A 25,495-nucleotide genomic window follows, 5' to 3' on the forward strand; every position below is an offset into this window, starting at 1 on the left:
AAGTCCATGACCACTGGATAGAAGACCTTTTAGATCCAGGTGCCTTTTTTCATAGCTCCTGGAGTGGCTATTCTTCCGTTTTCTAAAGTGTTCAGAATCTTACTTGTGTGGTACATCCTGAACCAAGAAGATTTAGCTTTAATATTCTGCCTCTTGGTTCACCTTTTCACCAAAATCAGGACATCAGTTCAATGATATCTTCCCTTAGAATTCCATGCCATGATTCATTTCTGTTCTGCGAGATGCTGGGTGTTTTCTGGTTGGTTTATTACGATTTCTTTTTATAATCACCAATCCCTTTTGCAAGATGTTAAAATTATTTAACCTTTATAGCCATACTTTTCTCACTTGTCAAATAGTAACAATTTACCCAATAAGTTTGTAGTGAGAAATAAAATGAGATGGTCTTTTCAAAGCACTTAGTAAAATATTTGTCATGCTAGTCCTCTTCATTTTTCTTCCCTGACTTCTCTTCTTCCCCATTCTGTTTTCTTTCCTTCCCTTCCCTTCTCTAGCTACTAATATCAGACTTAAGAAATTTCTTTCAAAATTGGAAAGGGAATATTTTAACAATTAATTGAGAAGTGATATTATTTATGTCTCTGGACATGAAAATGCAACAAGATTTTCTAAACCCTTTAGCTGCCATAGCAGGGTCAAGAAATCAAACCCATTGCATTGGGCAACTCTGCTGCAAAAGATTGCTTTAAGTGTTAGAAAGGAAAGATGCCACTTTGAGAACTTAGGTTCACCGGACCAAACCCATGGTATTTTCGGTTCCTCACATGCACGCAAGAGCTGGACAATGAGTAAGGAAGATCAAAGAAGAATTGATGCATTTGAATTATGGTGTTGGCAGAGAATATAGAATATACCATGGGCTGCCAGAAGAATGAACAAATCTGTCTTGGAAGAAGTATAGCCAGAATGTTCCTTAGAAGCAAGGATGGTGAGACTTCCTGTCATGTACTTTGGATGTATTATCAGGAGGGACCAGTCTCTGGAGAAGGACATCACGCTTGGTAAAGTAGAGGGTCAGTGAAAAAGAGGAAGACCCTCAACGAGATGGATTGACACAGTGTCTGCAGCAATGGGCTCAAGCATAGCAACAATTGTGAGAATGGCACAGGACTGGGCATTGTTTTGTTCTGTTTTATATAGGGTCACTCTGAGTTGGAACTGACTCGAAGGCACCTCACAGCAGCAATTAGCTGCCATATCCTAAAAGGGCAATGGGATATAGATATACATACATTAAAAAGTTGTTTTTCGTTGTAAAATTCCATATGACTCCTCACTTTCTAAAACAGAAAATAAGGGTTTGAACTGTTAAAGTGGAAACAGTCAGGAGTGTTTCAGCTTCTCAATGTTAAGTAAAAATTAAACATCTTATAATAAATATAAATAATATTTGGCTATTGAAATATGTTTGCATGAAAAAAAAAATCATAGTATTAATCCTTGCTTCTCAGGGCCGTGTAATGAGGCTGTTTTTCTACCAGTATCAGCATTCTAAAAGGTATATACTTTTGATTATAGGGTACAGGTAAATATTAGGTAAAAATATTTAGCATTTTAATACAGAATTGCATGCTTTGGGAAAGCTTCTTAGATAAAATATTTTCATTTTTCTCCTTTATCCCTCTCAACTTCCTCCTTTCCTGGCTCACCCACTTTCCCTTCTTTTTGCCTATCTTATTTGGCAGCATGTAGAAAACCAAAGTGCTAAAAAAGTCACAAGATGTGAAGGGCTCTTGTCCCAGGTCTAAAAATTTCTATCTGTGTCAGGTTAAGGAAGTTATGTAACTTTTAGGTTCTGTATTTTCAAATGTACACTATGTGTTTTCTAACTTCGTTGCTGCTTGAAGTACTCAAATAAGTATACAATGTGTGTTTTATGTAGATAGATTTTTAAAAATTATTATATCAAATTTTCTTCAATTGTTAAGTTTACTTGATTGACCCATAGCATGAAACAAATATTTGCTCTTTGTTGTGACTTATTTTCTTATCTAAATTTTGCATTTAGGTTTTTATTTGTACACAGGCATATGAGATGAATTCTACTGTTGAAACAGAGGAAAAAAAAAATGCCCTACCTAAGTTAAATTTTTCTTGATGTCTATACTTTATCCCTTGCCATCGAGTCAGTCTTCAATTAGAAAAATATAAAAACTAGAATCCTACTACATTTATACAGGGAGCTGCTTATAATTAATTAGATACGGTCACCCAAGAAATTAGGCCACTGTAGCCCCTACTTTTTGGGCAGTGTTTAGATTTAGTTTTAAGGGTTCAGAAAGTACTTCAGCCTATCCACATATCCTTTGTACTGCATTGAAAATACATATTTTGGAGTAGAAATGACCCACTGGATTTTATCACACAAACATGAATTATTAAATTGTTATTGTCTTCCTTAGAAAACAGGATAAACAGCTCTACTATCTACATAGATCTTTGAAAATATCACTTGATTGGGTGGATGATTCTATTAATGGGAGAAAAGTATTCTCTGAAAAATTCTAAACTTTGAGCCTAAGCACAAATCTTAGAAATACATTTTTCCTTTCCAGTTCTTGCCAAGTTGGTGAATTATCCCAGGCTGCTGGCATTCAAACCATCTCTGGAGAAACAATAGGATTCCAGACACTAATAATAACAGACAGAACAAAAACAACAGGAAGCCTGAGAAACCCCTGGGTAGACTGAAGGCTGGCTTGATCTGATATGTGTGCGTGGGAACTGGGGTGCTGACTGCTGAGGCAGCAGTAAGAGGACAGAATGGAGGGTTTAAAAAAAATATCCAAAGCAGTCAACTCAAGAAAATAAACTACTGTAGAGCAAACTCTGAGGAACAAGAACTCATAAGACATTTTAGTCTAAAGCTACACTGTAAAAATTTGTAGTACAGTAGTTCTCTGTACAAGCAGTAACTCAGTAGACAACGAAAGGAAGATACCATTCACAATAGCAACACATAAAATATATAGAAATAGCTTAAGAATAGATAAAACTTATAGGAAGAACATTTTAAAACTCAAATTAAGGGTGTACAAGGCGAACTGAAATCTGGAAAGGTGTGTCATGATCTCAATTGAGTGGATGTTATGAACAGGCCAACTCTGTCCCAAATTTATATACTTGAAACAATCCCAATTAAAATTCCAGGTAGATTTTTTTTGAGTACGAATTCAGTAAATTCACTTTAAAATTTAATTCAAAGGATAAAATTCCACATGTGACTAAATCAACCTTAAAGTGCAAAAGGGGGAAATACATCATTAAATATTAATAATACAAAGCTGTAGAAAGAAAACCATACCTCCTAAAATATTAATAACAAAGCTATAGAAATCAAATCATCTGGCCTTGGCAGAAAAGCACATAAACTGATGCAACTTAACAGTGAGAGAGCTCAGAGGCAGACCTTTGTACATATGGCATATATTTGATAAAGATGACACCACAAATCACTGTGGATTATTTAGAAGATGGTGTGGGGAAATTGGCTAACCATAAGTAGAAAAATAAATCTGGCTTACTAATTACCACCAAATGTAAAGGTGGATTCTATGTAGTGTAAAGACAGAAATGCCAAGGTAAAACTATAAAATTAAAGGAAAATATGAGAGAATATGATTAATGCTATAGAGAAAGCTTTAAATGCACAAACCATAGAGCAAAATAATGGATCATTTTGATTACAATATAAAAAATGGGTAAATTTAATTATATAAAAGTTACCAATTTCTCTTAAACAGAGGACAGATGCCACAGATAGGGTTAACAGGAGCCATGACATTTATAAATGTGTAAACTTCTGCAACCACAGTATGTCTGTCAGTTTGTCATACTGTGGTGGCTTGTGTGTTGCTGTGATACTCTAAGCTTTGCCACCAGCAGGGTCACCCTTGGTGGAAAGGTTTCAGCCGAACTTCTAGACTAAAACAGACTAGGAAGAAGAATTTGGTAGTCTACTTCTGAAAAACTGGCTAGTGAAAACCTTATGAATAGCAGTGGAACATTGTCTGATATAGTGCTGGAAGATAAGCCACTCACGCTGGAAGGCACTCAAAATACAACTGGGGAAAAGCTGCTTCTTCAAAGTAGAGTTGACCTTAATGACATGGGTGGAGTAGAGCTTTCAGGACCTTAATTTGCTGATGTGGCATGACTCAAAATGAGAAGAAACAGCTGCAAATACCCATTAATAACTGGAATGTGGAATGTACAAAGTATGAATCTAGGAAAATTGGAAGTCATCAAAAATGAAACAGAACGCATAAAGATCGATATCCTAGGCATTAGTGAACTAAACTGGACTGGTATTGGCCATTTTGAATCAGACAATCATATGGCCTACTATGCTGGGAATGACAAATTGAAAAGAGGTATGGTGTCACCTTCATCGTCAAAAAGAATGCTTAAATATCTATCCTTAAGTACAATGCTATCAATTATAGGATAATATCCAACGCCTACAAGGAAAACCAGTTAATACGACTGTTATTCAAACTTACGCACCAACTACTAAGGCCAAAGATGAAGAAATTGAAGATTTTTACCAACTTGCGCAGTCAGAAATTGATCAAACATGCAGTCGAGATGCATTGATAATTACTGGCAATTGGAATGCAAGCGTTGGAAACAAAGAAGAAGGATTGGTAGTTGGCAAACATGGCTTTGGTGATAGAAACAACAGTGGAGATCACATGACAAAATTTTGCAAGACCAACAACTTCTTCATTTCAAATACCTTTTTTCAACAACATAAATGGCAACTATACATGAAGACCTTGCCAGATGGCATACACAGGAATGAAATCAACTATATCTGTGGAACGAGACTATGGAAAAGCTCAAAATTATCAGTCAGAACAAGGCCAGGGGCTGATTGTGGAACAGATCATCGATTACTCATATGTAAGTTCAAGTTGAAGTTGAAAAAAATTAGAACAAGTCCATGAGAGCCAAAGTATGACCTTGAGTATATTGCAGCTGAATTTAGAGACCATCTCAAGAATAAATTTGACCCATTGAACACTAATGACTGAAGACCAGACGAGTTGTGGAATGACAAGAGGTCATTAAAAAGACAGGAAAGAAGGAAAAGACCAAAGTGGATGTCAGCAGAGACTCTGAAAGTTGCTGCTTAATGTTGAGTAGCTAAAGTGAAAGGAAGAAATGATGAACTAAAAGAGCTGAACAGAGGATTTCAAGAAGACAGAGTAAAGTGTTGTAATAAAATGTGCAAGGACCTGGAGATTGAAAACCAAAAAACAAACATGCTTAGCATTTCTCAGGTTGAAAGAAATGAAGAAAAAATTCAAGCCTTGTGTTGCAATGTTGAGGGATTCTACCGGGAAAATGTTGAACGACACAGGAAGCATCAAACGAAGATGACAGGAGTACACAGTCACTGTACCAGACAGAACTGGTAGATGTTCAAACATTTCAGGAAGTAGTATATGATCAAGAACTAATGGTACTGAAGGAAGAGGTCCACTGAGGCACTGGCAAAAAATAAGGCTCTAGGAATTGATGGCATACCAATTGAGATGTTTGAACAAATGGATGCAGTGCTGGAAGCACTCACTTGTCTATGCCAAAAAATTTGGAAGACAGCTCCCTGGCCAACCAACTGGAAGAGATCCATATTTGTATCCATTCAAAAGAAAGGAGGTCCAACTGAATGTGGAAACCATCGAACAATATCATTAATGCCACACACAAGTAAAATTTTGCTGAAGATCATTCAAAACTGGTTGCAGCAGTACATCAACAGGGAACTGACAGAAATTCAAGCCGGACTCAGAAGAGGAAATGAAACAAGGGATATCATTGCTGATGTCAGATGGATCCTGGCTGAAAGCAGAGAATACCAGAAAGATGTTTACCTGTGTTTTATTGACTATGCAAAGCCATTCAACTGTGGATCATAACAAATTATGGAGAAAATTTCGAAGAATGGGAATTCCAGAATGCTTAATTGTGCTCATGAGAACCTGTACATAGATCAAGAGGCAGTTGTTTGGACAGAACAACTGGTTTAAAGTCAGGAAACGTGTGCGGCAGGGTTGCATCCTTTCACCATACCTATTCAATCTGTATGCTGAGTATAATTCCGAGAAGCTGGACTATATGAAGAAGAACGGGGCATGTGGATTGGAGAAAGACTCATTAACAACCTGTGTAATGCAGATGATACAACGTTGCTTGCTGAAAGTGAAGAGGACTTAAAGGACTTATTGGTGAAGATTAAAGACCAGAGCCTTTAGTATGGATTACACCTCAACATAAAACAGAAGTCTTCACAAGTGGACCAAAAAGCCACATCATGATAAACGGGGAAAAGATTGAGGTTGTCAAGGATTACATTTTACTTGGATCCACAATCAACACCCATGGAAGCAGCGTTGCATTGAGCAAATCTGCTACAAAATATCTCTTTAAAGTGAGATAACACTTTAAGGACTAAGGTGCACCTGACCCAAGCCATGGTGTTTTCAATTGCCTCATATGCATGCGAGAGCTGGACAATGTATAAGGACGACTGAAGAAGAATTGATGCCTTTGAGTTATGGTGTTGGTGAAGAATATTTAATATACCATGGGCTGCCAGAAGAAGGAACAAATCTGTCTTGGAAGAAATACAGCCAGAATGCTCCTTAGAAGCAAGAATGGCGAGACTTTGTTTCACATACTTTGGACATATTATCAGGAGGGATCAGTCCCTGGAGAAGGACATCATACTTGGTAAATTAGAGGGTCAGGGAAAAAGAGGAAGACCCTCAAGAAGACGGATTGACACAGCATCTGCAACGATGGGCTGAAACATAGCAGCCATTTTCAGGATGGCGCAGGACAGGGCAGTGCTTTGTTCTGTTGTACATAGGGTCGGTATGAGTTGGAATCAACTCACTGGCATCTAACCACAACAACAACAAATGGTAATAGAAAAAACAGTTAAAAAGATGATTAAGGAAAAATTTCAGAGGAGGAAACCCCCAAAATTTTTAAATGACATGAAGATATGTACATCTCATTAGAAGTCAGAATTATAACATTAGATATTTATTACTTTTTAGTCTGGCAAAAGTTAGAAAACATAGAAATCCTTGTGGTCTACAGGTGGGAATGCACCTTTGGAGTGTCATTAGGTACGTTCATATTTGATGACCCTGCAATATCCATTGCAGTACTACTTGTAGAGGTGGGAAGTGGTTGGCAATCTGATTATCATGTAGACAGCTTTGTAAAAATGTTGGTTGCATGCCTTGGAGTAGTGTTTATTTGTTACAAACAACAAATTATGTGTAGCAGAATGGATGGATCATAAAAATAAAGTTGAATGAAAGAAAAAATTTAGGCTGTGGTATATAACAGAAAGCCATTTATGGAAATACAAAAATGCATGGATACAAAATTATAAATACATATAAAAATATATTTTGATATATAAAAAGGGTGACAGGGTGATGGGGAGTGGAGTGGGGACAAAAAGGAATACGTATTTTACAAAAAAGAAAAAGCTATAGGCTTTTTAAAGACTAATAATAATAAAGTACAATAACTGGGGGAATTACTCAGTCTTCTGCTCCAGAAGTCAAAACAAACAGACAATCACACTTTTATGTGATGACTTCTTTTGTGACTTAAAGTCAGAGCAGGATAAAGAAGTTTCTTGAAGAAAAGAAAAATTCTAAATTGCGCTGATTTGATGTAACCATGTCCCTGGCTCCCCATGCTGTAACTGGAAAATGTACTTTTCCATTAAAACATACTTTTACACATATTAGTATAGATGTGTATTTCAGGTGCATTATGGGTTAAAATCCACTTGGTAGTCTGGTATGCGACCTCATTGCTGTGTGAAACATTTTGTCTGGGCCCCCAGCCTAAGGGCTTTCTGTTTTTGGCTCTTGTTCACTGTCAGAATTTGTCCACAGGGGCAAAACGATGCTTTCTCAATGTTGATCCTGATGAAATCTCTACACCAGGACAGGCCAAGTCTGGCAGTGGGTTGTTCAGGTGAAAGGATGAATGAACCAAGGGTAAGAAAACTCAGGACCTAAATGCTTAGATCTCATTCAGTCTCCAGAAAGACTATCATGATGCAATATGTTGTGTCGATGGAAAAATACATCTAACCCATTGTGGTATGCTGAATAATACCCTGCTTCTATCCCTCAAGTAACCAAAAGGTCAGTGCTTTGAACCCAGCAGCCACTCCAAGGTAGAAAGAACTGGCAGTCTGCTTCTGTAAAGATTAAAAAACAGCCTAGGAAACCCAATGGGGCGGTTCTACTCTGTCCTGTAGGACTGCTGTGAGTTGGAATCAGCTCCATGGGAGTGGGTTTTTTGGTTTCCTGCCCCAAGATGTCCACATCCTAATCCTCAGGACACGTGAATGTTACCTTATAATGCAGGAGGGACTTTGCAAATGTGATTACATTAAGGATCTTGAGATGGGGGGATTGTCCTGCTGTGTCTCAAGGACCTGATATAATCACAAGGGCCCTTATAAGAGGGAAGCAGGATATGAGAGTCAGCAGTAAAATGTGATGGCGAAGCAAGAGATTGGAGTGATGCAAGGAAGAGGTCATGAGCCGAGAGGAATGCAGGCAGTCTCTAGAAGCTGAAAGGGCAAGGAAGTGGATTCTCCTTTGAAGCTTCTAGAGGTGCAGCCCTGATGACACCTACCGCTTGATTTTAGACTTCTGATCTTGAGAACTGTAAGACAGTAAATTTGTTTTGTTTTAAGTCACTAAATTTGTGATAACTTTTTACAGTAGCAATAAAAAAAAATTATAGGAAACTAATATTAGTGTCATTTGTTCAAATCGACTCCATCTCATGGTGACTTGATGTTTAACAGAGCAGAATGTCGTCTGGTCGTACACCGTCTTCATGTTCACTGGAAACTAACACAACTGCTGCTGCTTTCAAATGGGGTTTCAAATCCATCTACATGAACTGCTTTTTCCAAAGATGTTTGAAAAAGTCTCTCCTCTACCGCTTAACCTTCTGCAATACTGTCTTGACATGCCCCATTAAATGGTGGAATCTGTTCCAGCCTCCCCTCATCTGAATCTGGGTGGATCCTGGAACTGCTTTGATTAATACACTTTGGTGAAAGTGATGTCCTCCCCCTGCACCGCCACCCTCCCCCAAAAAAAAGAAAAAAAAAAAAACTAGTTGCTCTCAAGTTGATTCCAACTCATGGCGACCCTGTATTTCCCAGAGTAGAATTGCTCATAGGGTTTTCCGTGGCTGTGATCTTTTGGAAGTAGATTATGACAGCTTTCTTCTGAGGGTGCCTATGGGTGGATTCAAACCACCAGCCTTTTGGTTAATAGCCTAGTGCTTAACCATTTGTACTACCCAGGGAGTCTTGAAAGTGACAGCAAAAAACCAAACCAAAGCTGTTGCCGTTGAGTCGATTCTGACCCTATGGGTCAGGATGGAACTGCCCCATAAGGTTTCCAAGGAGTAGCTGGTGGTTTCGAACTGCCAACCTTTTGGTTAGCAGTTGTAGCTCACTATAGCTCTTAACCACTGTGCCAGTGCTTCTTAATTGGGCTAGCAACCTGTGCTTTCTCTGTCTTGGAAGTTAGCCACCGTGGAAGAGGTACCACTTTGAGACCAACATGCTAAGAGAAGCTCAACCACATGGAGAGGCCCTGAAAGATGAGATGCTGAATGGAGAGAAGTTTGCCAAGGAGCATGAATTGTGGCTGTTGGGTGAAAGGCTGTCTTAGAAAGTGTATTTTTCAGCCCCAGTCACCCAGGCTGACTCCACAAACAGCAGAGACAAATGGCCCAGCCCTGTTCTTTCCAAATATTTGGTACACCAATAGCAAGCAAAATAGAATGGCTATTTTAGCCATTATGTTTTGGAGTCACTTGTTATTCACCAAAAAATAACTGAAATACCATCATTTTAGTAAGTTGTTGAGTATCTGTGCAATGAACTGATGCACATAATATTGTCTCCTCCAGGATGAAGAAGAGTTATATTTTGGCACTAAGTGACCTCCTGTTACTTGAAAGCCCTAAATCTGTTACCTCTATTGCTTCAGCTGTAATTTTTCAGTTTACTAGCAACATCTGATAGTTTTCTTATCTGTCTTACCAGGTGTGATGAGGAACTATATAAATGAAGTGAACCCGTTCCGTAAATATCGCAGCATTAAATAAATGTTATTATATCAGTCTCTACGCAACATTAGAAGAGTTGGAACTTGCCCACACCAACAAGAAATGCTAACTCGTTCTGTTGACTTAATTTTACACACCTTCTAAGCCAGGCTCTGGTCTACAGATTTGAGGGTAACTTTAGGTCTCTGCTACAGAATTAAGAACAATAGATTTATGTGACAATAAATTTCCCTCCTAATCCAAGGTCTTTTTCACTTCTGGCATTAAGGTTCTTCCCCAGAGAGAACAAATTGTCATAAGCCTATTTGCTATCATTCTATGTTTACTGCATTCTTGCTTTTAGATTTTTAATTTTTTAAAAAAGGTGGACGGAAATATTTAGTTGATATTTTCAATGCTGGGAGGTTCCACGGGAAATAAATGTCCTACCCCTTGGGATAATCTTTACCATGATTTCAGATCCAGTAAGTGTGTTCTGAGAAGGTTCCATTTGTTGCTGTTTGCAGGTTGTCTTGGCTCTTTCCGAGCTGGGTTATTCACTGTTTCTTCACGTCAGTCAACCAATGCTTATCCTGACCTAAGGAGCTGTGTCAAAGGTAAGCACCTCTACCATCAGTTTTAAAAACAAAACAAAAACAGCCTGCAAGTAAAGCACACCAATGTTAATGTAACTAAACTAATACCTATAAATCAACAAACGAACCCTTGCAGGGTTGTATGCCCAGCAGGGAAGTTTCCTCAGAATGCATTTGGAAGGATGTTTTTCAGTTCCGTAATGCTGTGGCTTTACTCAAAAGGCGTTTCCCCCTAACGTGTAAGCTAAAGTGTCCTTTCTTTACTAAGGTCATTGAATTCAGAATTTTTATTCCCAACAGCTTTCTTCTGGCTGTTGTTGCATGATCATGTAGCATGACTAAATGTTACAGCTGATGGATAGGTCAAAGTTGGACCGTGTTTATCCCTCTGACTTTTTGGCATCAACAATATAGATGTGAAAAATGTTATGTGATATCAAATCAGCCTCAGAAGTTCACCTAGGGCCTAGTGATAATTCTGGTAGACTATTTACATCCTCTATTTTGCCATTTTCTTAACTGATAGCCAAAGAGAAAAAAAGGTGATATTGCAATATATAAATGGGGATGTCTGTCCAGGGGATGTTTTAAACATGTGACATTGGCATTACATAGATACTTATTTATCTAACTTCCTCTAATTTTGAGTTTTCTGTAATTACCCAAGTAAAAGTAATTTTCCTGAGTAAGTATATTTAATTCATACTTTATTTATTTGCCTAAAGACAGAAAAAAAATTAATAATTTCCCCATTATCCTGTTTTATCATTCTTACTAGTACCTACTATACTATCATTTTCCAAAAAGCTTGATGATTTTATGAGGACATGTTATGAAAATTTATGGAATTAATTGGGTATCAGCTATGGTTTCTTTTTTTTTTTGCAAACAAGAGAAGTTTCCTGTGTGTACCTTACGCAAAGGGGAACGTAATGGAAGGGTGGAAGAAATTTGCAAAGTTGACTAGGAAGGCCTGTGAAGCAGGTGAGGGAATGTGCAGGAACCAAGGTACCATTGCAGTATCTAGTGAGGGTAGAAAGATCACACAGAAAGAAATGGACATATTTCAGGTAGTGATAAAGTGTTGTGTTGTTTTATGAAGAAAATACAAAGGGTATTGTAACTGAGCTTTAGGAGTCCCTGGGTGGCACAAATAGTTAAGAACTCGGCTGCTAAGATTAGAAATTCTAGTCCTTCCAGAGGCACCTTAGAAGAAAGACCTGGTAATCTACTTCTGAAAATTTAGCCATTGAAAGCCCTGTGGAGTACAGTTTTACTCTGACACACAATGAGGTCACCATGAGTTAGAATCAACTTGGTGGCAACTGTGTGTGTTTTTTTTTTTTTTTTTAAACAAATTGAGCTTTATTTATTTGTTTTATTCCCTTTTTTCCACTGGTAATATTCCTTTTGTCTTATACTAAGACTCGAGAGGACCTTTCCCTACAGATCTATGAGTATCTCTTTCTCTCTGTTAAGTGCTCTCCTCTACAGCGCTATGACCTGCAAAATTCTAGTTTGACCTTACCAAACTCCAACTTTCTTCTCAGCCCTGGGAGACTACTGGGCTGTGTTTGGGTTCTCTGCACTGTGGAATGGAAGCTGTCTCCAGGTAGCAAGATGGGCTCACCTTGCTTATTTCCTTTCCCTTAGGGATCATAGTACTCTGCTGCCTCTTGTCCAATGTCTAAAAATTGGTTTGTATATTTGACCAGAGTTCTATTTATTTAAGGCTGTCACTCCATGTTAGTCCAAACTGGAAGTTTCAATTTCTTATTTCCACTAATACTGAAAATAGTATTATTTGTCGTGCCTACCTGATGGATTTTTAAAAAAATTCTTTAATTTTTGCTGTTGTTGAGAGTGTACATAGCAGAACATATTCCAATTCAAAATTTTCTACATGTACAGTTCAGTGACATTGACTACATTCTTCAAGTTGTGTACCCATTCTCACCCTCCTTTTCTGAGTTGTTCTTCCCCCATTAACATAAACTCACTGCCCCCAAATTTCCTATGTGATCTTTCAAGCTGCTGTTGTCAATTTGATCCCATACAGATAGATCTTAAAAGAGCACAATGCCCAAGGCAGACATTCTTTACTAGTTAAGCTAAGCTCCCTGGCCGCCTAGTGGTTAAGAGCTATGTCTGCTAAACAAAAGGTTGGCAGTTTGAATCTACCAGGTGCTCCTTGGAGACTCTTATGAGTCGGGACCGACTTATTGGCAACAGGTAGTGTTTGGTTTTAAGAAGACTTCAGGTGATATTTTTGGTTTAAGATTTAAAGATTATCTCAGAGCAATAGTTTCAGAGGTTCTTCCAGCTACCATGGCTCCAGAAAGTCTGAATTCTCATGGAATTGTTTTAGGGATCAAATAATTTATGTGGAAAAATAGGTAAGCTGCAGTTATAAAACACTGTATATATTTGCAAATATAAAAGTATTTTCATTTTGGAAAACAATTTTTTTAAAGATTGGCCTAATGGACTCATTTTGTGATGAAAAAGTATTATTTCATGAAAGAAGTTATAATTTCATGAACAGACATTCTATTAAAGAGAACTTAATTTTATTTTATTGTGTCATATTGTAAAAATTAAGTAAAAGTTTGTTTCCTTCAGCCATTTCAGATCAGTGTGATCCTTTACCATGCAATGAAGAAGGATACATGAGTTGCAGTGATGGCCAAGCTACATTCACTTGCGTTTGTCAATCAGGTTGGCATGGAGAGAAGTGTGAATTTGGTACGTATAATAAAACCCACGTGGTTCACTGGGACTGGCTTTCTGAAAAGTTCTCTAAGCTTATATTACTTTAAAATAATTATTTTCGTCTTTTTAGATATAAATGAATGCAAAGATCCTACAAATAATAATGGAGGGTGCAGCCAGATTTGTGATAATACACCTGGAAGTTACCACTGTTCCTGCAAAAATGGTTTTGTTTTGCTTTCAAATAAAAAGGACTGTAAAGGTGAGGACAAGACCGTAGAATCAAGAGGTATTTGCTGTGTGAGTTTAAAAATTCAGCTAGAGAAATTTCTCAAGGAATTTCTTGGAAAACTCTTTGGTTGTAAGTGACCACAGCAAACAAACATTATGGACCTTCAAGTCTTGGTGATACTATGGTACTGGCTTTTAGTTTACAATACTGGTAACAAGAGTATTTGTTGTCGCCGTTTTCTTATTGTGTGTGTGTTTTAATAAAGATTTTCATTATATGCTGATTTTAGTTGCAAGTCCTTGCATGCTACAGAGCTTTGCAAAATCATTAAATGTATCTTTTTTTTCAGACACTGTAGTATTATTTCCTTCACAAAAAAACCCAGCACAATCCTTCATAACCTCTTCCGTTGTATTTTTTCTGTCTTTGTCAGAAGCACCTTTTTTTAATTTCTAGTATAAACCCTGAATCTTGCACCTCATTTCCTGTGGTGGTTTTGGGAAAGATGAAGAAGATCTGGTTTTCTTTCTCTGTATATATTTAAGACCACATCACTGATCATAACTCTCTCTCTTTTTCTTCTCCAGACCTAAATAATGCCTTTCAACTTAGCACTTCAAAAGTCATTTTTACTACTGTATTTCTTTTGTGTTTCTTTATGCTTCCCTCTCTCCAAGATTTTGACTTCTTTTCTCTCTGCATAATGCCCTTTTCATCTGAGTGCTTCAAATCATGCTTCGTGTGTGGATGCTTAAAAAAGAAAATTCCCAGCCTGGTTTTAAACTTTGCCTTTAGAAATTGGGAGCAACAAACAAAGTTTTTCTTTTCTGTTTTGAGGTGGTCGAAATGTATAGTAAGTGAAAAAAAAAAAAAAAAGAGAGAGAGAGAAAGCTTAATATTTTAACTTACTAAACTCATTGCTGTCAAGTCGATTCTAACCCATAACAACCCAAAAGGACAGAGTAGAACTGCCCTGTAGGGTTTCCAAGGGGCAGCTGGTAGATTTGAACTGCCAACCTTTTGGTTAGCAGCCATATCACTCAACCACTGCACCTCCAGGGCTCCTTTTACTTATTAAGAAGTAAAAAATGTAGTAAGTAAAAATTTTTACATTTTCTTGGTAGCTCTTTATTCATTTCTCTTTAGGTAAATCTCCACATTGGATTCATAGTCAAGGAATGGGTTGTCCCTCATTGCATTGCTGTGTGTTTAGTATGGTATAATTTACTGTATTATTTAGAACCTGTTGAAACCCGTTGCTGTCAAGTTGATTCCAACTCATAGTGACCCTATAGGACAGAGTAGAACTGCCCCATAGAGTTTCTATTTCTAGGAAGTGCCTGGTGGATTCAAACTGCTGACCTTTTGGTTAGCAACCATAACTCTTAACCACTATGACACCAGGGTTTCCACATTATTTAGTGTGCTGTTAAATGACTCTAAAATGAACTGCATTAACTAACAATCCCTTTTATTATTGTGCAATTTGTGACCGTATGTGTTTCTTCTCTGCCTATTTGAAGATCTGCTTGAGGTTACAAATTTAGAATAGTAGTATTGTTGGAACACGAGGTATAAAAAACCAACATAATTCTGGATATTGTATGCATATAATAAATAATAACCATTTATAGGCTACATTTAAATACTCAAATAGTCTGTCCTCTAAAGAATCTGTGACTTGTTTTTAAAGTAAAAAGTATCTAATCCTTATTCATTGAGTTAATATGCATGTATATAAACGATTACAAAAAGTCCTCTTGTAATGACCAGAACTCATGTTCTTAGGTACTTCCTTTACATACTCCTTTATCCATGATAAGGAGCCCAGGTGCCTCAGTGGTTAGTTGGCTGCTAATCAAAAGGTCAGTGGTTTGAACCCACCAGCCACTCCACAGGACAAAGAGGTGGAAGTCTGTTTCCATAAAGATTACAGTCTTGGAAACCCTGTGGGGCAGGCAGTTCTACTCTGTCCTATAAGGGTTGCTATGAGTTGGAATCGACTCGACTACAGTGGATTTGGTTTTGAGTTTTATCCATGATATCTAAAGGATAGAGTACAGAACTGTCAGAAAAATATATATGAAAGTATCACAGTGGGACCTTAGCCACAATGCAGATACACTTAGGATTGGGTTGCCAGTAAATGTCTAAAAATGAAAGAATAAAACTTTTCACTAGACATTAGATGTCACTATAGAGCCGTGAAATCAATGTCTATAACTTGAACTCATGTGATCTAAATGATTCCTTGCAATAGGCCTCAAACCAAATAACTTTAGTCATGTGTTTTTACTTTATTTGAAATGTATGAATTTATAGCTCTTTTTAAAAACTTAAAAAATTTATTTTGAGTTAATTTAGATTCACATGCAGTTGTAAGAAATAGAAGAGAGATCCCATGCACCTTTTACCCAGTTTCCCCTGATGACATTTTGAAAAACTGAATCATATACAATATTACACCCAGAATATTGACATTGATATAGTCAAGATACGGAACAATGACATTACTACAAGGATCCCTTCTGTTGCCCTTTTATAGCTATTCCCCTCCTTTCTGCTAGCTTCCGTCCCTCAACCCTGATAACCTTCAATCTGTTTTCCATTTCTATAATTTTATCATTTTAAGAACATTGTATAAATGGGATGATACAGTATGTAACCTTTTGGGATTGGCTTTTATTTCACTCAGCATAAATGCCTAGAGATTCATCCAAACTGTGTGTGTATGAAGATGTTCCTTTTTTATTGCTGAGTAGTATTCCCTGGAATGGATGTACCAGTGTGGGTTCAAACATTAACCGATTAAAGGACATCTGGGTTAGTAGTATTCCCTGGAATGGATGTACCAGTGTGGGTTCAAACATTAACCGATTGAAGGACATCTAGGTTGTTTCTAGTTTTTGGCTACTGTCAATACAAAAATGTAGTAAGGTGTGATTGCTCTTTTTTAATTTACTGGTTCCCGTAACTTGGAATTACCATCAGATCATCTTCAGATAAGTGTAAGAAAACAAAATATTTAGGTTGATTCCATTATTTTGTGTGTGTTATTTTAAATAGAGTAATGTATGAAATTTTGCCTGTCTGTTCACCTGTGGGAAAAATTAAACAACCTATTTAGAATAGAAAAGATGTTTTTCATTCTGACTTTGTCCATTTAACTCTTTCTCATTTGCTTTTCTCACAGGTATTTATCTAATAACTAGTTACAACTAATACTTTGTCTCTTACTCCACTGTACAACATAATGAATACATTTGAGGTTTCTGGAATATGAATTTAGCACTAAAATTGGTATTGGATTAACTGCAGCTTTATAGATTCTCTGAAACTCTTATTCGGTACTATTTTACATTTGAATTACTCTTGAATACTTTGTTGTTGTTATGTGCCATGGAGTTGGTTCCAACTCATAGCGACCCCATAGGACAGTGTAGAATTGCCCCATAGGGTTTCCAAAGAGCAGCTAGTGAATTTGAACTGCTGACTCTTTGGTTAGCAGCTGAACTCTTAACCACTATGCCACCAGGGCCCCCCTTGAATACTTTAGACAGTAATAATAGTGTGCAGATCAGTTAGTTGTCCATTTCCAAAGGAACAATGTAAGAGAGATGAGCTGTCTTCACTGTTTTTTGTTTTTGGTGTTTGTGATAATATGGAGTAAATTTACTTTGAAGATATTCCAGAAATATATAGATGTAAATATATAGATATTCCAGAAATATCTATTTAGGAACACAGATTAAAATTTTAAAAATATGGTTGAATCACTTCTCCCATGTCATTTCATACTATTATATAGTAGATAAGAAAATAATTAAAGCCTTGCCCTTCTTTTACATAAATACAAAGGAATATGGTAAACATTAATCAAAATCTGTATGCCTTTGTATCAATGTATTACATTTAATGAACTAAAATATAATGATAGGTTTAATATTTTGTTATTGCCAGGCCACCCTAGTGTCTCATTACGTACATTAAACTAGATCCAGAAAACACAAATCAAGGGTTCTTTATTAGCATTGCTTTGTTATAGAAAAAAAGATTTTGTTTTCTTTTTTTTTTTTTTTTTAACATTTTGGTTTCATTTATAGATGTGGATGAATGCTCTATAAAACCAAATATTTGTGGCACAGCTGTGTGCAAGAACATCCCCGGAGACTTTGAATGCGAATGTCCTATAGGCTACAAATACAGTCCCAATTTAAAGTCTTGCGAAGGTAGGGTTGCAGTGGTATCATTGCTGATGGTGGAGGTGGTGGGCTTGAGCCCTGAGTTGAGATTTAAAAGCATTGGTTTTATTAAGAATCGATAATCAGATTTTCTAATATGGTAAAATCTATGATATAGCTTGGTGATATGAGTAATCATTGACTTCTTTCCAGAGTAAAAATGTGTAAGACATATGGTCTTTTGATTCAGTGTTATATACTCTGATTGACTCTCTAAGCTGCCTGTCAGTCCTCCATGTATGATGAAAGCAAGCTATACACGTTTTGACATCATTTAAATAATATTCAAAAGTAAAGAGAATTTCAGTCTAAAAGGAAAAACACAGGCGAAAGAAAGACGCAAGTTTAAAAATTGTGTGGGTAGGGTGGAAAAAGCATGGTTAGAAACCTTAGATTTGATTCTTAAGGTTTTCAAAGATCTTCTGTGTATACATAAGTAAATCATTTAGTCTAAAATGGGAAATGGTATAGTTCTGTTATCATTACCTATACAAGAAAAACTCAACATAACCAAATGACTCCTGAGCTCTAGAAACTTGAGAAATATTGATAAATAATGTCAGTACCCCAGTGGATTTGGGATAAATAGCCCCTTGGAGTTTGTTATCACTTCATTTGGCCTGCAGTGGTGCCCCCAGGTTGCTTAAACATATTAGTGGGATTCATCAAATATAGACAAATTATCTCACACCCTCCTTTAAATTTTTCCAAATTTAAAAATAAATGTAGTTGCATGACTAAAACTAATTGAATCAAAAATAATTTCAGAATCTTTTTTTCCCAGCCATATATGCTCCTGTTGAGATTTTGATCTCTTACCCTCATCTGCTCTCACCAAAAATGCTCTCCCCCCACCACACACACCGTTTTCATACCCCATTTCTCACAGAAATTACTGTGGTAAACCTTAAGCATTTGCAGATTTATCATTATCCAATTTCATCACCTATATTGTAGTTTTCTTTAATGAGTGACAATAATTTTTATTTAAATACTTATGTATGATGTTATATGTATTTATGTACTTATATGAATTTATGTGCCCTGCAATTCTTAGTAATTTTGAAGGATCATTCATTTGGGAGTTCTATTTTAAGGCAGTATATTAGGGAAATTATATGCTGTAATGGCATTTATGAATTTGGGAATTCTCAAAGACCACAGTGTGCATTGCGTCCATTGAAAATATCAAGGAAGAGGACTTTAGCTTAAGCATATTATCACAAACTTTCTAGAATGATTTCCTTAAAATACATAAAGGGGACAGTGATCACATAGAAGATTTCACATAGGTAATATCACAGTGAGATTTTTTAAAAAGATAAGTAATAAAGATATGTCCTTATATTTATCTCCACCATTAATCATTGCCTTTGAGAAACCAAACGTTCTTGTTATTGTCATTTAATCTCCAATCACATTAACCTTTAGTTAAAAGAGGTATTTTCTTTTCCTCCTTCCCTATCTTTTCTATCTTTCTGTCTTTCATGAGAAAGATAGGGAAGGAGGAAAAGAAAATACCTCTTTTAACTAAAGGTTAATGTGAGTTGGAATTGGCAAAGGATTTTTTGGTTTTATCTTTTATTATCTTCAAAGCAAAGAATTAGAAGATCGCTTCAATGGAATTCAGGTAACCAGAAATGACAGTTACCTTAACACTCAGTCTTTTTAAAAATTTTCTTCAAATTCAAAACCAGAGTATTAAGAGTAATCATTATACTTTCATTAATTACCAAACTTACAAGTTAAATTAGTGTTTCAGCTGTGTAAATACATAGAAATTAAATTTGTAAATCATTTACATTTCTATGTCAAGTCTTTAGATGTGATTTGCTGTTATGGGGATTTGTTTCACTAAGGACCTATTATCATTGGCTTATCTCATACTGAAATCAGAATACTCCCTCTTCTTTTGGGTTGAACCCTTAGGAGGTATCAAAGTTTATGTTCTCTTTTATCCCAGATGTGGATGAATGTTCTGAGAACATGTGTACCCAACTTTGTGTCAATTACCCAGGCGGTTACTCATGTTACTGTGATGGGAAGAAAGGATTTAAACTTGCCCAAGATCAGAAGAGTTGTGAGGTAAACATCTTACAATGCTAAGGTTCTCGTCTTTTTCCTAAAAGGACAGATTCAGGTACTTATCTCCACATAAAAAGAAAAAAAAAAAAGTTTCCATCGAGTTGATTCTGACTCATAAAAAAAAAAAATAGTGACCCTAAAAAAGGACAGAGTAGAACTGCCCCATGGAGTTTCCAAGGAGCGCCTGGTGGATTTGAACTACCAACCTTTTGGTTAGAAGCTGCAGCTCTTAGCCACTATGCCACCAGGGTTTCCAAATAGCTGAGATAAATCAAGAAAATGTGGATATTCTGCGCTAATTGCTATGCTTTTAAGGAGGCTATAAGTCCTCATCTGTGTACTAATTATAGCCACATAAGGAAGCCCTGGCTGTAGTTGAGAGCTACAGCTGCTAAATAAAGGTCATCCGTTCGAATCCACCAGCTGCTCCTGGGAAACCCTATGGGGCTGTTCTACTCTGTCCTACAGGGTTGCTATGAGTCAGACTCGATGGGCAACGGGTTTGTTTTTGGTTGGTCATATAAGGCGAAAACATTGGAGATAATTCATGACTTGGTTTAAAAAAAAGAAAGACTGCAGGGTCACAGTTTAGGACACACTCATCTGTATAATATGTACATTTACAAAATGCAAATATGAGTTTATTTAAGAAACTAAGAAAAGCTGAGGTTTATACTACTTCTGTTTGTGAGAAAAACTATCTTGCCGTAGAAACATTAGTGAACATATTTTCCAGTGCCTCCTTAATCCTATTTTGACAAGTTTGATCATGCCATACACAGGTCAGTACTTGTAAAAGAAGGCTCAGAAAAATTCAGGTGGAAACAACTTTGTCACTACAGGCCTTAGTAGGGTTTAAAAATTTTTTTTAGGGTTTAAGTATACCAAAATTCAGAGAGGTCGATTATGTTAGTCTGTGTTTCTGAAACTTGCTTTTAGTTTCTCAGATTCAATACATAACTGACCCAGGAATTCAATGTTGGGTTTACGTCCTAGTTTTTCATTCACGGAAATAAACAGGTCAACATCAGAAGCTCTTTTTGCTTTTTTTTCATAAGTAAGGATCACGTGTTTGTGATCCTGAGTCTAGTCCTTGCATTTTGTTATTTTTACAAGTCAAAGTGAAATTTTATATAATAATAAGGCAGGCAATAAAGGTAAAAATTTCTGAACAGTGATTTAACTATGCAAGTACCCATACCTCTAAATTTTACCAAGACAAAGCTATATATGTTCCCCAAAATGTAATATTTGATATTATACTATCTACTTGATAAAGGAAAATTAGATAAGCTAATTGGCATATGTAGTAACTTTGGTACAACTATTGAAATGCCATGCAGCGTGAATGTCCATTGTGCAATTTAATCCCTTATTACTTCAGTATTTGTTGTGGTTACACATCCCCATAGGTGCCTTTGAATAGATTTTATGGAAGGTCTAAGAGGAAATGAGATGTTATTTACAGAGCCAGATATAAATATGTACTATGTATACAATTCCCCCCAAATGTCCTCACATGTGCCCAAGAACTTATTCCTGGAAGGCTTTCCATTTTAAAATTTGTTTTCTTTTACTTAAATTTTGCTGTTAGGAAAAAAACAAAACAAAACAAAACTTGATACGAGAATTAATGACTCTAAATCACCTTCTTGTAAGTTCCTTAGAAACTAAGATGATATCTAAACATTTCTTTATTCCCTCCATGTTTTCTAATATTCCATGTATTATCTAGATAGCATCATTAATCAGAATATTTTTCTGAATAAATGAAGGAGTGAGTGAGTGAGGTGCTATTTATTGGTACATTAATTCTTCCACCTATTTCTGAGTCCAAATAAAAGCAATTTTTAGATACAATTCATAGAAGGCACCAGACGTGGCAATTAATTAAGGGGATACATTTATGTTGTTTCTAGAAGGAAGAAGCGTTTAGAACTGATATTTGCAAAAGAAATATTTAAGACACAAATCTAAAGCCACAAACATTGAACAGTACCTTAAATACACACATATTCTTGGAGGCTATACTGATGGAATATACAACTAAATGAAAAATATTGCTACATTACTACTGAGGGTATTCTTAGTTTATTTTAAGAATTAGAATAAATTTTAATTTTAGCGTACCACAGAGGACACATTTGGCAAGAACACTGGGAACCAGAGAAAGGACCTGTAACCTGACACAAACATCAGGCAATAACCTTTTGTTTTGTTTTCTTCTTTCTAGGCTGTTCCAGTGTGCCTTCCCTTGAACGTTGACAAAAATTATGAATTACTTTATTTGGCAGAGCAGTTTATAGGGGTCGTTTTATATTTAAGATTTCGCTTGCCAGAAATCACCAGGTGAGGAACCAACGTCAATAATACTTTCTAGAGGTTAAGCAGGTAAAGGCAGAAAAAAGAAATGACTGAAAAAGTTTGAAATGTATGTACTTGTATTGTCACTCAGACAAGGTAGGTGTATTATCAATCAGATGATGTAGGGAACTGTAAAGTTAATTCTCTCCTTGGTACATTTAATTTTTATGCTAGAATCTTGTTTGAGTCATTCTGGCCTGGCCTTCCTCAATGATCATTTTACTGAATTCCACCCATCTTTCTTTTCTAATGAGTATACATTTATTAAGAAGCTGGAAAAACAGATTTAATGTATTCGTGAAATTTTCATACTTTTTATACATGCTATGAAAACTAAATAAATGGGAAATACTCAAAGTATTATTTTTAGAACGTAGTTATATTCAAAATTATGAAGGAAGATTCATAGGATTGATTAAATCACATTTTAAAGAGAGACCTCACGTAATTGTGGTTGACCATCTGAGTACTTTATTTTTTTTAATTAAAGTATGTTTCTAAAGATATTTTATTTTTATGAAAATAAAATAGGTCTTCTTTTAAATTAAAAAATATTTTTGTATTTGTATATAGGTAATATATATTTCCAATAATAAAAAAATTATATATTTTATTTTATCTATTTTTTACTTTTATAAAAATAAAAATTTTATTAAAATATCAGTTTTTTAGATAGTTTATATAAGATGTCATTTATTCTTATAGGTAGGTTGACTTTAAGAAGGGAATAGCAGCTTACATTTTTGAGACATGATTATACTTTAATTATCAAATTTCCTCAGAGCTGTACGTTGCCAGATCCTGAAGAAAGAAATTGTAACATGGATGGAATGAAGGAAAGGAAACATGTTGGAAACTGATTATGGAGTCACGAATTTTAAAATATTTTAATTAAACAAGCATGCATATTTAGAACTTAATTCACCAGATATATGAATTATTCATTAAATAATTCACCTAAATTCATGAAAGCCTTATCGTTAAGGAACACTGACATTTATTCCGAGGTTCACAGATGTAATTGTGCTCCTTCAACACTCCCTTTTCCCCCAAGATTTGGTTTTTCCTTTTAGTACATTTAGTGCCGTAGAGTGCACACAACTCTTCCTTGCCATGAGAATAGTGAGAATGAGAGAGAAAAAATTAGTTCTGTTATACCTTCAGGCACTTTCAGGGATATTCATTCTCACTGACACTTCATAATAGCTTGACCCCTAACTTTGGATCACAGTTGGCCAAATAGTTATTTTTTCTGGTATTTATTTTTATTATCTATTTAGCTTCAGCTTTTATTGAAATATATATACAGAAATGCTGCATATCATCAGTGTACTCAATGGTAAATTTTTATAAATCGCCACCCATGTAACGGGCACAAAGAACAGCTAGTGCTTTTTTCTTTTTTTTTGCAAATTACTTCACCTCCCCCTACCCAAAAGTTAACAAATTCACTCTCTCGTTCTACAAGACTTTAAAAAAATGATTAACTGTTCCCCAGTGTAATGAATCAGTATGTTAATGTGTTCCAGAAAGACAATATGCAGAACACAGCTCTTTGAATTATTGGTTTAGTATGAATTTCCAAAGAGAAGGAAATGATCTCCATAATAGGATCAACTTCTGGAAGACCCTGAGCATACACAGATTTGGGTTTTGGCAAGATAATGCATGCTTCAGATAGCAAAATGCTCAGATGCTTATGAAAGAGAATTGAAGTCTTTTAAGCAAACCAGTTCTTTTTTTAATAGAACCTGAGTTCTGTAAATTGCTACTATACTGTTATCCGTCCAACATTTTACCCTTTTTAGAATATTTCCTTGGAATCCTAAAGATAAACATTTTATTCTGTACCCTTTTCTTTGTCACAGTTGAGGGGGAGCTGTTCTGCATAACAAATGTCATCATGCTTTACCCCCTGCCTCAAATTGTGGGAGACATGTTCTGTGGCGTACCCTAATGGGGCTGGGGTGGGGTGGGAAACAAGCCTGCTGTGGTGGAGTCAGTTCCGTCTCGTGGGGACCCCATGTGTTACAGAGTGAAACTGCTCCATTGGGTTCTCTTGGCTATAATCTTTACGGAAGAAGTTTGCCAGGCTTTCTTCCACAGAGCCATAGATAGATTCCAATTGCTAACTACTTGTACCACTTTTTTTTTTTTTTTTTTTTGTACCACTAGGGACCTTATACCATAGCCCTTGTGCGAACCCTGGGACATATAAGTTCCAGTTACATGTTTTGCCTTTCTGGTTTCTTGGGGTGCAGGTGTCCCACTTACAGTATGTGCAGCCGTCTGGCGGGGATATGTGTAACTGCTTTTGAAACTGAAGAAACGTTAGTTGACACCAGATCACTGTGTGTAGGTTATTGTATGAGGTGGTGTGTCCTGGAGGTATGATTGTGTAAGACTTTTGTATCCTTTGGCTTTTGTACAGAGAGAGAAGCCTTTTAAGTGTATTTATAGTTTTCTGTGTGTTATTTCCAAGTTGCGGTTTTTGCAATGATATAACTTTCAAGTGAGTAACCTATTTTCAGCCACAATACGACATACCGTATTTTTACAGAAAGAATGCATGCCTTCTACGTTTGTTTGGCAATTGCATCCTGTCCCCACAAGGTATTTTTGTAAGCACCGCTATGCCAGATGTTTTTTTTACCTGTTGCTGTGGTAAAAACATTTGTATAGCACATACACTGCAATGACAATTCAAAAGCTATGCACAGAGGAGAACCTGGCTGTGACCGGCTTCACAAATTGCACCCAATTATCCATGCTCTCAAGAGCCACTAAAAAAAGTAGTGTATGTGCCACCAGGTGTTATGGTGGTTGACGAAAGCATGGTGCTGTTGAATGGCTGTTCTGCAGTAAAACAGTGCATGCCAGTGAAGCCCATCAAGTGCGGGCACCGTTCGGTGCTTGTCTGACTCACAAACTGACTTTGCAACCATTCTCATGCTTTTGACAATTTCTTTTCCTTCTATCACTTGATGAAAAGCATGAATGAAAGAGGACTGTATACTGTAGGCACAGTGTGAGCAAATAGAATGGGGCTACCAATGGTGAAGAGGAAAGATAAATTACAGCAGGAGGAATTTTTGTTTCATACTAAAGGATGTGTGTTGGCA

General features: G+C 36.3%; 1 protein-coding gene across 1 annotated transcript in view; it reads left to right on the plus strand.

Moving 5' to 3' along the window:
• PROS1 (protein S) overlaps positions 1–25,495 on the plus strand; it is a 93,584-nt gene that overhangs the window by 44,864 nt on the left and 23,225 nt on the right. Inside the window, exons 4-9 of the mRNA XM_010590388.3 lie at positions 10,671–10,760; positions 13,362–13,484; positions 13,582–13,713; positions 17,787–17,912; positions 19,888–20,009; positions 22,243–22,358. Coding sequence (XP_010588690.1) covers positions 10,671–10,760; positions 13,362–13,484; positions 13,582–13,713; positions 17,787–17,912; positions 19,888–20,009; positions 22,243–22,358 — 709 coding nt within the window. The remainder of the gene's footprint in view (positions 1–10,670; positions 10,761–13,361; positions 13,485–13,581; positions 13,714–17,786; positions 17,913–19,887; positions 20,010–22,242; positions 22,359–25,495) is intronic.

The sequence above is a fragment of the Loxodonta africana genome, chromosome 20 (assembly GCF_030014295.1).
Source record: "Loxodonta africana isolate mLoxAfr1 chromosome 20, mLoxAfr1.hap2, whole genome shotgun sequence".
NCBI lineage: Eukaryota > Metazoa > Chordata > Mammalia > Proboscidea > Elephantidae > Loxodonta > Loxodonta africana.